At 42.1% G+C, this 11,962-nt stretch overlaps 2 protein-coding genes across 2 annotated transcripts; one reads left to right on the top strand and one right to left on the bottom strand.

The window, feature by feature from the left end:
- Positions 1-755: 755 nt before the first annotated feature.
- Positions 756-6,986, bottom strand: gltpa (glycolipid transfer protein a). Its single transcript, XM_030415851.1, has 7 exons — positions 6,851-6,986; positions 5,735-5,812; positions 5,533-5,662; positions 2,732-2,790; positions 2,505-2,638; positions 2,256-2,406; positions 756-2,162 (listed from the first exon to the last, which is right to left on the bottom strand). Exons 3-7 carry the CDS (start codon positions 5,633-5,635, stop codon positions 1,980-1,982), a joined length of 630 nt encoding a protein of 209 aa, XP_030271711.1. The 5' UTR covers positions 5,636-5,662; positions 5,735-5,812; positions 6,851-6,986; the 3' UTR covers positions 756-1,979.
- On the top strand, positions 6,382-11,937 carry tchp (trichoplein, keratin filament binding). The gene is made up of 13 exons (XM_030415850.1): positions 6,382-6,532; positions 6,856-7,050; positions 8,570-8,780; positions 8,871-8,927; positions 9,272-9,340; positions 9,763-9,936; positions 10,021-10,133; positions 10,211-10,277; positions 10,372-10,544; positions 10,635-10,716; positions 10,800-10,985; positions 11,097-11,240; positions 11,343-11,937. The coding sequence occupies exons 2-13, from the start codon at positions 6,860-6,862 to the stop codon at positions 11,373-11,375; spliced, it is 1,500 nt and encodes a 499-aa protein (XP_030271710.1). The 5' UTR covers positions 6,382-6,532; positions 6,856-6,859; the 3' UTR covers positions 11,376-11,937.
- Positions 11,938-11,962: the final 25 nt, after the last annotated feature.

Raw genomic sequence — 11,962 nt, 5'->3', positions numbered from 1 at the left:
AGCATTTATTTATATTATTAACCATTACTCAATATTTACTACACTGTAGTTAAAGTGTAATATGAGGCACAAATCTTAACGTATCTGTAGTTTTTAGATAATCTAAATAAAACTTTAAATCAAACGTCAAGATAAAAAAACACCACAGGCTTGTAGTATACGTGTTCATTCACGTCCATTCAACGTTTCTTTTGGTTTCATGATTTATTTTCCCCCCCAAAAAATTCTACTTGTTGTTATTGTTATAATCAAAACGTGGGCGTAAAGTTATCTTAATATTTTGGATGTTTGCTTTTTATATTTAATTCTAACTGAATAATCTGTTGCTTAGTTTCTCTATCAATTAACTGACTGATTGGTTTGTAGAAATTCTGAAATCAGAGATTGTTAATAATCAGTTCTCAGGGTCCAAAGTCTTCGCAGCGCTTGTTTTGTCCACACATTGGTACAGAATTCAAAATTATTGAAAAGAAATTCAAATTTGAAACCCACATTTATGAAACTCAAACCAAGAAATGTTCTGATGACTGAAACGAGGATCAAACAATTAATTTTCTATCAAACACTCATTTCAGCTCTACTCGTATGAACTGTTGGTAGTTAAATTTAAACAAAACTTCTATTTCATAAGCTTTTAAGTAACTCAAAATTGTACTTAAACGTGGATTTAAATAAACTTAACAACTTTCCACCACTGCTGATTCTTGGCAGATGTTTTCAAGAAAGAAACTAAAGAAGGGAAAAATAAAAACAGATAAATTGTTGCTCATATTTTTATTCCAAATTATGTTTTACATAAGTTGAAAATACAATATCAATTATTTTTCACTTTACACACACTGCAACAGACACACACTTCAAAACGTTCACTCAAAAACTGATCAACCAAAGGCCACCAGGATAAATAACCTCTCGTCACGGTCGATATGCTGGCAGAATATCACATTTGACGTCTCTGCTTCTTCTTTTGCATCTTACAACAGTGTAGAAGACGAGAAGTCATACAGCCACACTAAATATCCCCTCAACACTGAGGTGTAAAGAAAAAATACACATTCGGTTCGATGTAAGCACCTGAGAGAAGAGTGGACGGAGAAGCACTTTCTTCGGAGGGACAGTGAAGAAACAAAGACGACTGCTTCGGCGATAAACGTTTTGTTCTCGACTCGCCTGCCTGGTTCACACAAAGAGACGTGTAGAAACTCGTAAAGGACTGAAGGCACGAACGCTGACGTGCTTTGTGCCTCCAGCTGAAGGCAAAAACAGGTGTGCAACATCAGAAGCCAACAGTGTGCAGACTTATTCTTGTATTTCAAAAAAAAGTACAAGCAAAATATTGAATTCATGAAGCTGTGAAACAAGTCAAATAGGCCTCAGTGACGGACTGACTGCTTGGGTTTTGTATAACTTCTGATAAATAACTTAGGACGATAGAACTTGGGGGTAAAACCGTTAAAAAGTGAAGATTAATGATGATTTTTATGAATAAAACACAGTCGCAGGTTGTGGGATGGATCTGAGCACTGTGACATTTCAAATTTAAGAGATTGAAAACTTTAAAATATTTCTTCCAAAATCTACACAAGGTACAAAAATACAGGGTTTCTTCTGTATACGGCATAAATACATTCGTAGCACTTTGACTGCTGGTATAATTGTCCCACTTTTGTAAGGTTCACATAAATATCGCTTTCAAACACGACTCTTCTAACAGAGAACAGAAAGGAACACAGGGCTTAAATCTGCAGCTGCTTCGCTCCGGAGTCAAACAGCAGAGAGGAGAAAAGGTGCCAGAAGAAGCGAACAGATGATTAAGAGGGCAAACACTCGATGTGTGCCGACAGAGTGGATCAAACACACACTCCTGCAGCGAGCTGTCAGCTGACCTGAGGGAGGCCGTGTCAGGTTGTGGGCTGCAGGGTGTGAGTGACGTTGTAAACTGGGTGGGGCGGGCGGAGGAAAAGATGGACGTCCTGCCGTCACACCGTGTAATCGAGATCAGCATGCATCTTATTGTACAGCTCGTAAATGGCGTCGACGGTCGGGGTGAAGTTGAGGAGGAATTTCCTGATTTTTTCCAAGCACTCCTCGTCCTTGACCTCCCGACCTTTGGAGAGGGCCTTCAGGAAGTCTGACTTATACGGAGAAGCGAAAAGAGCTGCCTAAAAAGAAGCAAAAAGCGAACGCCACATTTACACACAACTCAAAGGGTCTCGTATGAATGTGAATCCTTCGCAAACAGACGCTGAACTCACCCTGAAGAGCTGCTGCACCCACCAGCCGTGGTACTTCTTCAGGGCTATTTCGTAGGCTTTGGTGACGTTGACTCGGACGAGGTTTGGGTTGCTGTCATCCTTTTCGCCGTCCACCAGGCTCTGAAGGAAGACTTGGATAAATCGAAGACCCCTGGTTGTTAAAGAAAAAAGTCAGCGCAGTGATCACGGGTGAACAAATGCATTTAAATCTAATAAACACAAAAATCTGATTTAAACATTCTCTCAGACCTTTTCAGCCACATCAGAGCCAGTGTTGCTCCGACTTTGGGCCATTGTGCGCCGTGCATTTCCTTCTCAGCCTCCAATATGTGCTGCAGTGTCTTGAACCGTGCCGGGTTGGTGTCAAAAACTGCTTTGATTTTCTGTTGCAGCGGCAAAAGAAACAGCAGATCGAACCGTTTTTTAACGTCACTGAGAAACGTGAGAGAAGAGTGACAGATTTAACTCATACTCACTGTGATGTTACCAGCTATGTCGGCCTTTATCGGTGCAAAAATGGCCGAGCCGAGGCAGTCTGAGGAGGAATATTTGCACAAGGTATGACTGAGAAATACAAAATTAAAGTGGGGCACAACACTTGTGACCTTTCAGACTTCACGGCTCTGTGCTGGTTCAGTCCTCAGACGCTCTTGTTGCGCTCATGCAAGTCAAAATCGGAGACATCTCAAATGTCAGGCCGAATCGAAGGGACGATATGTGTAACATTTTTCAAACTGATGACAGTGTGCAGCTACTAAATTGCATCCTGGATCTGATTATTTCATCTAGAAGTCTGAATCGTCTGTGATAAAGTTTTTGTTAAGTGCTAAACCGAGCAGATAGAAGAATACTCAGGCTTCAAGTCTTCATCTACACAACCTCAAGCCGATAGAAAAGTTGGGGGACGTTTGTCGTCACAGAACGTTTCTGCAGCCTCACAGCAAAACAGAGTTGCAGCATTCTCCTTGACAACTTAAGTAGCTTGTTTTAAAAAGCAAAAAACAACTGAAAAAAATGTAAATTGTCTCCATACAACTCGTCCATAAACCCCCTAGATCCCTGCGAAGATCCAGAAGTAATTTGCAGACAGCATAATGACGGAATTTTTTAATTTTTGGGTGAACTTATTCTTTGATATCAAGCTGAAAAGTTGCATTTCAGGCCTGTTTCATTAACTCATGGGTGCGACCGTGTCGGTCAGAAACGTGCTCTTTAAACCTGCAAACACACCAAATAGTGATGTCACAGGGTCCAGGAGTGAACGGTACATCGGCGCAGTGACGTGAGAAGTTAAACCAGCGCAGGTCAGCAAAAAACTGTGGTAATATTCAGTTGTGGGAAACTGGAAAGATAGTTAAGTTGTCAAAATACTGTCCCACAATAGAGAGCTGCAAGAAAATCAGTCTGCGAGAGGTCTGTGGTTCACACACGATGAAGAGATTTTCAAGTTTAGTCTTTTAACGCTGTGATGAGTCTTTGAAAGGAGACATCAGTGAAACATTACAAGACGCATCTACTCACCACGTCATTACATGCAGACTATTGTGACTTTTACTTTCCAACTGGTAATGAATTCACATTAAAGTGTGTATAGTTTAGTGTGGTCGGATGTTCAGTGTTGATGACGTCGAAGTCAGGCCGCTGTGGTCTGTTCATAGCCTGGCGTTAGCTTTTTACTGGTGGCGATCTCATTTTACGCTTCAAAAATCACACCAGTGGAGTTCATCAAAACATCTAACTATCAAAAAGTTCTCTAATTTTTTGCAGTAACCCAAAATCCAACAGAAGAATCCCACTGGATGGTGTGATGCTAACTTCCAGGCTATCCTTTTCAAAATATGTCCTCCCTCTCACTCTCTGTAACAACATGACGCTGGAAGGTAAAACAAATCCACCTGGATTAGACCTTCTGTTTTCACTGACACATCACCACAGCATTATCATAAGGTGTCCTTTAATTAGACTGATGAGGAACCGCTGAGTGTTTGGTGACAGGACAGTGAACCGACCACACGCGGCTCCTGGTCGACACACTGACAGAACGGCTTTCAGCTCCTGAGCCGTCAGAGGAAACTACTCGTGACAAACTCGACTCTATTGTGCCGATGTGATGCACCGCCGCAGCACCGACGGCTACATATCTTGTTTCGGAGACATCGTGGTTCTGTCTCTTTGTATTTTCCACTCTCTTCACAAAATGCATTTTACACATGGACAGGGAAACAGCTCTCTGAGGAGCAACAGTGACATCTATTAAACTAAAAATATTCAATCTAAAATGACAAATAGCTAACATATTCAATCTTCTAGAAAGAAATAGTCCCAAACAGCATCATTTGTTCAGTTCAAGGCTCATTAAACACACACAGTTGTTGCCAATTATCTTGGCTAATCGACCGAACTACTTATACTTTAAAGGGGATAATCAAAGTATAGGATGTCCTGCCGAAACAGATACAAAACCATCAGTACAGTCAGGTAATACTGTCCTGAAGACGAGGTCTAATTAGGCAAATTAACTGAGAACACTTGTGCGAATGTGCTGTGAGAGCGTGCAGGACTTTAACAGCCTGGAAAGTTGGCAGAGAAACTTTCTAGGTCAGGAAAAACAATAGTGACAAGGAGGAAAGAGCTTAATGTGGACATCGGACTTGGTTCCTCTCAAGGGTTTCACATGGCAAATTCAATAGAGGACCTTTGGCATATTAATACAGAATGAAGCCGCACAAAGATGCCCAGGTGCACCAGGCCGCCGGTGAATGGGCGAGAGGAACTCAACACCGTACTAATCAATTTTCACAACTTAAAATCCAGGCCAGTGGATTAAATTATGCATGATAAAGGATTGTGGACAGCTTGATGGAGAGAAACACGATCCAAAAAAGATTATCGTTTGGAAAAAGAACAAGATCGTCTCGTTGGGGGGTTTGATAGAAAGAGTTGTGACAGATTTCCCCCTCGCAGGTTCTGTGTTTATTAATCAAAGTTGAACAAACAGCAGGTGAAGGATGGATGAAGGTGGGGGGAGAAAAAAAAAAAAGGTAATTTGTTCAGCCAAATTAACAGTCAGGAGGCTTGAATTATACATCAGTACAAATGTAGAAGCTCAAAACTCTCTGTGCCTTCGGTCTGCAACTGTAAGCCTTCAACAAGTCAAACAGAAAAAACACATTGTGAGTTAAGTCTTTCACATTTATCTCCACATAACTTCATTTCCAGGACTGTCAGAGGTGTCTACAGGGTCTCTACTGTGTCACACCGTGGAAACTTCACTTACCAAAGAAGGGTGGAAGGTATGACACAGCCTCCAGGAACGGTCTCGTTTCCACCTGTCTGTCAGCTGGCAGCTGCCTGAACTGGTGCTCCATTAACAGAGCCATCTCTCCGGTCCGGACACACTCTTACCTCTGGAATGATAGAACAGGCTGTCAGCCCCTCTGCTGCAGATTTACAGTGACACACACACACATGAAAGTCACCTGAGCGGCTGCTGGTGGAATATCCAGTCGACGGCTCCTGTGATCGACTGGTCACTGATAGATCCGGGTCATCGCCACCTGTCGGGTAAAAGGGCTGATAAACGGCGCTTGGAGAGAAGAAACACACACACGCACAGCAGCTGATGTGCTCTGATCAGCTGACACCAATCATACACACTGCTTTACTGCCAACTAAGGAGTTTTGAGGAATATCTCAGAGTTACAATAGACAGACTGAAGATCACAGACCCCTAAATGCTCTTTATTTCTAATATTCATTTCTTTCTAATTGGATTCCTCAATATTAATAATAAAGAAGATATTATTATTTTGAATATTATATTCATTATGGTTATTATCATTGTTGTTAATGCATTATTGTGTTTTTAGCGACCTAAAAGTGGAAGAAAAAAAACAAATACATTACTAAAATTAAATAAAATAGTAATAATAGCAACCATAACAATAAAAGTGTCTCAAATCAATTATCAATAAATATCCGACAAGCTATTATTCATCCTAAAATGTAAAGTAAGACTTAGACTTACGATGCTTTAAAAACAAAATAAAAATACATATTATATGTGAAAAAAAAAACACGTTTCGCGTTTTTGAACCAAGGAGCAATTTTGACCTTTTCTACATCCCGTAGCGTGGGAGTAACTAGGAAGTGATTCGTTGGTAACTAAGGAGAACTGGCGGCTTGTATACAGGCGATGTTACCGTGCAGAAAAACACAAAGGGACGATTTATTTTAACAAATATCAAGAGCAGGAAACCGACTTCATCACCTGAAGTGTAAGTACGTGTTTTTTATAAAGCTGTGAAGTTTAATTTAAGCACGGAATGGTTGCTGCGCTGTGAGAGGAGTAAGTTATCGTAAACGCTTAGTTCACGATCCCCCCTCTTCATTTTCCTTAAATAATGAACGTTACATAGCCGAAAACACATATAACATCACAAAATACATGATGGTGAACGGTTTGTTTTTACACGAGTCGTGTAAAGACACATATTGTAGTGTTAAATTGCTAACCCAGTTCAAAACAAAGGACGCTAGCTAGGATAAGGTTGAGGTAATTATCTGTTGTTTATAATAATGTATGTTGACTGTACTTCAGGTCTATGGCTCTGCCGACCCTCTCGGCCCAGATACCCAGCCGGTCCCGGACGCTGGCCGCTCAGCTGGCCCGGCAGCGGGAGCAGGAGGCCCGGTGTCGGCAGCAGTGGGAGCTGCATGCTCAGTACTTCAGAGTGCAGAGTGTCCGCAGCGAGAAACAGGCGGTGTGGAGCTCCCGTCACTCCTACCAGCAGAGGTAATGTGAGCACAGAAAGCCTCGGACCTCCTCTTTTACCTCATGATTTCCCCATGAATGCAGAAACATTATAAGATAAAATAGTGCAGTCACAAATAACAATTCATGGTTAATGCTAGTTATTGTTTTTGTTCATGTTTTCTGTTTTCTTTCACCTTCATGCACATATTGATATAGTGGGTAAGTAGAGGGCTTCTGCATTATATTCTTTACACCCTTCTCTCTTCCTCTGTCCTTCCTTAGATGGCTCTGTAAGTAAACATCCCATATGTAAAAGGGTCCCCGGGTTACAGATGTGGTCAACAATTTTAAAAGAAGCAGTGATATACAAAATGTACCTATTAACAGGGTTCCCACGCATCATGGAAAACATGGGAAACCAGTTAGTTGTTTGTTTTGAGAGACTTGTCTTAATTTTTCTTTCGTATATGTACGTAGAGAAAAAGGCATAGGGGTTATACATTGATTAATTATGGGACATATTAGGGTATGGGCCTGCTCCCTGTCTGTTGTACCTGCTAGATCGTCACTGAAACAGTCCTGGAAAAGTCCTGGAAAATGATCTAATCCAGTGGAAACCCTGATGAACTGCTTAGCCATATTTTAAGATCACCAAATCTGTAACAGCTAATTACCAGGAAAACAAAACAATGCAGATGGAATCATAATCTCCATTGTGTTGTGAAAACCAATAGATTTTTATTAGGATATACCTTAATATGCCTGATTTCTTTCTCCCCTGAGAAATCAACAAAAATGTCTTGTACTTCAGGACTGCATGTACAGAAAATGCCTATTTCCCAATATTAAAGAAAGCGAGAAAATCAATTAATACAGATATATTTTTGTTGAAAATTCGGAAGTTCTTGTGTAATCCTGCTGACAAACAAACAGACACAGGTAAAACACAACCTCCTCTGCAGCGATAATAATAATGATACAGGTGCAATAATTATATACTGGAAGTAATAGCGTGTAAGTCACTGCCTCTTTTTCAGCATTTAGTTTCTTGTTGATTATACAGTAGGTGCACAGAATATCTGTGTGTGTGTGTGTGTGTGTGTGTGTGTGTGTGTGTGTGTGTGTGCGTGTGTGTGTGTGTGTGTGTGTCCCCTCTTGGCCACACAATGTGCAAAAGAAAACATATTGCCATCGCTGTGACAGATATTGCGATATGAGTTTTGCGGTATTAGTAGGAAAAATTTCACTGGAGAAAAAAAATCTAATAATGATGCAATTTTTTTCTGGAGTCTGCAAATTAAGCAGATTCCCTGCATGAGGAGAATATGATTTTCAGGTCAGGGGGCATCTCTGTATCACCACGATGCTTCATTTAAAATAAGCTCATACAGTTTAGGTATTGCACGGGGCCATATTGCAATTTTGCTGATATTTCAATTAATTGTTCAGCCCCAGTGAGTTATAAACAGACATAAGGCTGGCTGTATGTTCTCTGTCTGAGCAGATAATGATGCGGGAGAAAAACAACCTAAGTCATTTTTCCCCACTGTTTTGTCAGTATGTCAGCATACCATAAACAGAGAATGAAGGAGGAGAAGAAGGCCAGCCTGGAGCAGCGCAGGAATCGGCTCAGGGCCATGCTTCAAGAGGAGCAAGACCGGCTGGAGGCGGAGCTCAGCGAACTGGTTCCTGACAGGAGCACAGTGGCAAGTCAGCTGGTGCAAAAAACTGACGAGCTGCGTACAGCGAGAGAGGAAAGGAGAAAAAAGGTTGGATATTTCTCTGTCAGCACTGCATCACGATGCTCTACTGTCAGTTTACAACATTTATTTCCTCTCTCCTTTTCTTTTTGTTCCTAGCTTGCACAAGAGTTGCTGAGGGAACACTGGAAGAAAAACAACCCAGAGTTGCGAGAGGTAGCTCAGTTTAAACTATTCATGCAAAAGTGACAAGTAGCCAAATCTCTTACCTCAAAGCCTGACTGTTGATGAAGTGATAAATGGGCCTCAGGAATCCTGTGACCATCCTGTGCGTCTAAAGAGCTCCGCAAGGAAAGAAAACAGACACTTTTTGTCAAGACTTCACTTGATCTGGAAACTAATAGGGCTTGTGATGCGGATATTCCATGACTTTTTTGTTAACCTGAGTCCAGCGTTGACTCAAGAGAATAAAATGTTCTGGTATCCCTTCCGCCAAGGTTCGAGTTCATCGGTATCTCTGTCTCGTCTTTGTCACTACTCCTCTTTTAATCTGTCCACAGGTCGAGTCAGCATTACATAAAGATCATGTTGTCGGCCAGTGGCAGGAGCAGATATCTGAGAAGAAAGAGGTAAGACATTTATCGCTGCTGCCAGATGAAACGGTTCAGCGTCTGTTCATTCGAGCGTTTTAATAACCACGATGCGTTAAAGCTGTTTTTGACCTTTAGGTCCTTTGTCAAACTTGAAGCTTGTGAGTTGTACAATACTCAGTTTGCTTCAAACCAAACTGTGGCGAAATGTCCTCGTGTCACCTCAGTCAAGTCAGAGATGATACACCTCTAAGACCTGCACGTCTTTAATTTGAGTCATTATCCTTTTACTTGACTAATTATTTATGTAACAAATCAATGTTTAATCAAACGGTGCTCCTGTCAGCTGTGAGCACAGTATCAGGTCTGAAATCTACTCTGCTCAATCCCATCAACATGGTACATAATTGAGAAAGTTTAGACACCTGCTGTGAGTGACTCATCTCCTTCTGAACATGTAGCAAGAAGTGGCAGCGCAGGAGGAGAAGAGGCGCTTTGAAAACGAGTACGAGAGGACCCGAAAAGAGGCGCTGGAGAGGATGAAACAAGCAGAGGAGAAAAGGCACGCAGACGAGCAGAAGAGAGCTGAAGAACTTCGCAAACAAATGGAAGAGCTGAAGCTGAGGGAGGAGGAGGTATTCAGAACCTGGACTAAGTGCTTCTGCCGTGAAACATGATTTTGTAGATGTGTTTTTGAAGCATTTCTTTTTTTCTCTCAGGCAACTCGTCTGAAGAAAGAGCAAGAGGCTCTGCTTGTCAAGCAGTGGGAGCTGGAGAAGTTGGAGGAGGAAAGGAGGGACATGGAGGGGAGGCGAAAGAAGACTGAGATGGGGTAAAGGAGGCTGTGATGAGTGAGATGATTCTTCAGTAGGGTGAGGCATTTGATTCATTGGTTGTATGTTCCACCAGGCGCTTCTTGATCCGGCAATATCGTGCTCAGCTGAAGCGGAGGGCCCAACAAGTGCAGGAGGAACTGGTTTGTCTTATTCACCATCTTCTGATACAATATATTACTCCACGTGTGATCTAACTTCCCTTTCTCCTGCCTTAAATGAATCTGCACCAACCAGGAGGCCGACCGTAAGATCCTGGCAGCCATGCTGGAAGGAGAGCAGGAGGACAGGAGGATGGAGACCACACGAAGGGAAAGAGCCATCGCTGACGCTGCCTGGATGAAACGCGTGATTGAAGAGCAGCTTCAGTTGGAGCAGGAGAGGGAGGCCGAGTTTGACGTCCTACACAGGTGAGCACCAGGATTCGCTAAGTCCTGACCCTGCAGGTACGGACTCCTGCTTCTCCTCAGATATAAACGTATGTATCTAAACTATTTTAGGGAAGAAGCTCAGCGTGTGTGGGAGAAACGAGAAGCGCAGTGGGAGAAGGAGAGAAAAGCCAGAGAACGGCTTATGCAAGAGGTAAAACAGGCTTCAAATCAAACGAGCGCACTTCAAAGGATATGACAACTAAAGGAAAACTCTCCTTTCGTCTTCACTGAAAGGTGCTCGTGGGGAGACAGCAGCAGCTGGAGCTGAAAATGCAGAAGAATCGCGAGGCTCAGGAGGAGTCCCTGAAGCGACGAGAACAGCTGATCCAGGGGCTGGAGCAGGAGAGGGAGACCAGGCGCTGGGAAAAAGAGCAAGAGGAGGGTCGCAGGACAGCACGGATGCAAGAGATAAATACTCAGGTTAGTGCATTTGTTTTCATCAGACTTTGTTTCTCCCCACCTCAAAGTTTATTAAGAAAAACAAAGAATGTACATCTCAGACATGAAGTTATTCATTAATGTGTGCTGCAGGTGGAGCAGAAGCGCAAGGAGCAGTGGGAGGAGCAGTGCAGGATAGAGCAGGAGGAGGAGGAGGACAGGGAGGCTCTTCAAATCCAGGAGGAGGAGCTGAGGCTGGAGAGGCAGAGGATGGCCAAGAAAGGATATCAGGAGAAGGTAAACAATGAAAGTTAAGCTACAGGAAACTGGAGAGCCCAGATGAAAATGCTTCTTTCTTTTTTTTTCACATTAACGTGTGCCTTAAATTATCTCCTTCAGGTTCACAGCAGACCTCGATCAGCCTGGACATGAGCAACCTGCAAGACTGAAATCAAAACAGAATTGTAATTTCACTTTTTTTTTTAAGTGTGCCTTAAAAAATACTCCCATAGGCATGTAGATGTTAACAGTCTGTGGTATCTGTAGCTGTTCCTCCTGTCAACGCTGACCATTAAGAGACCCATCTGTGTCATGATGACAGGTAACTGATGGGGGATAATATCTGCATTTAAATCATCAAATCAAGCGGATATCTTTTCCTTCAGTCCATTGATTTGAATAGCTTGAATAACTGAGATTCGTCCTCCACGTGCACATTTGAACTGACAAATAACTCTCTAAAGGCACATGTGGACATGTGAGTGCAGCTTTAAGGCGGACTGGTAAAAATGTGAACCTGTCCTTAAATGCCTCTTAAAGACTGAAGCCTTCTTGTAGGTTATGAGGACATGTTTTGTGCCATTTTGATGTAAAATGTTATGCTGGTTGTTTTGCCAATGTAGAAAAGAATAGATTGTTTTTGCACTTTTAGAGCTTTATATATATTTTCTATCCTGAATTTGTAGAGTATTTGGAATAAAACTATCAACATTAATTCAGTATTTTTATTATGTCCTTGT

Source organism: Sparus aurata, chromosome 5 (genome assembly GCF_900880675.1).
Source record: "Sparus aurata chromosome 5, fSpaAur1.1, whole genome shotgun sequence".
Lineage (NCBI taxonomy): Eukaryota > Metazoa > Chordata > Actinopteri > Spariformes > Sparidae > Sparus > Sparus aurata.
Note: the sequence above shows the minus strand (reverse complement) of the source record. Positions and strands in the feature narration are given on the sequence as shown.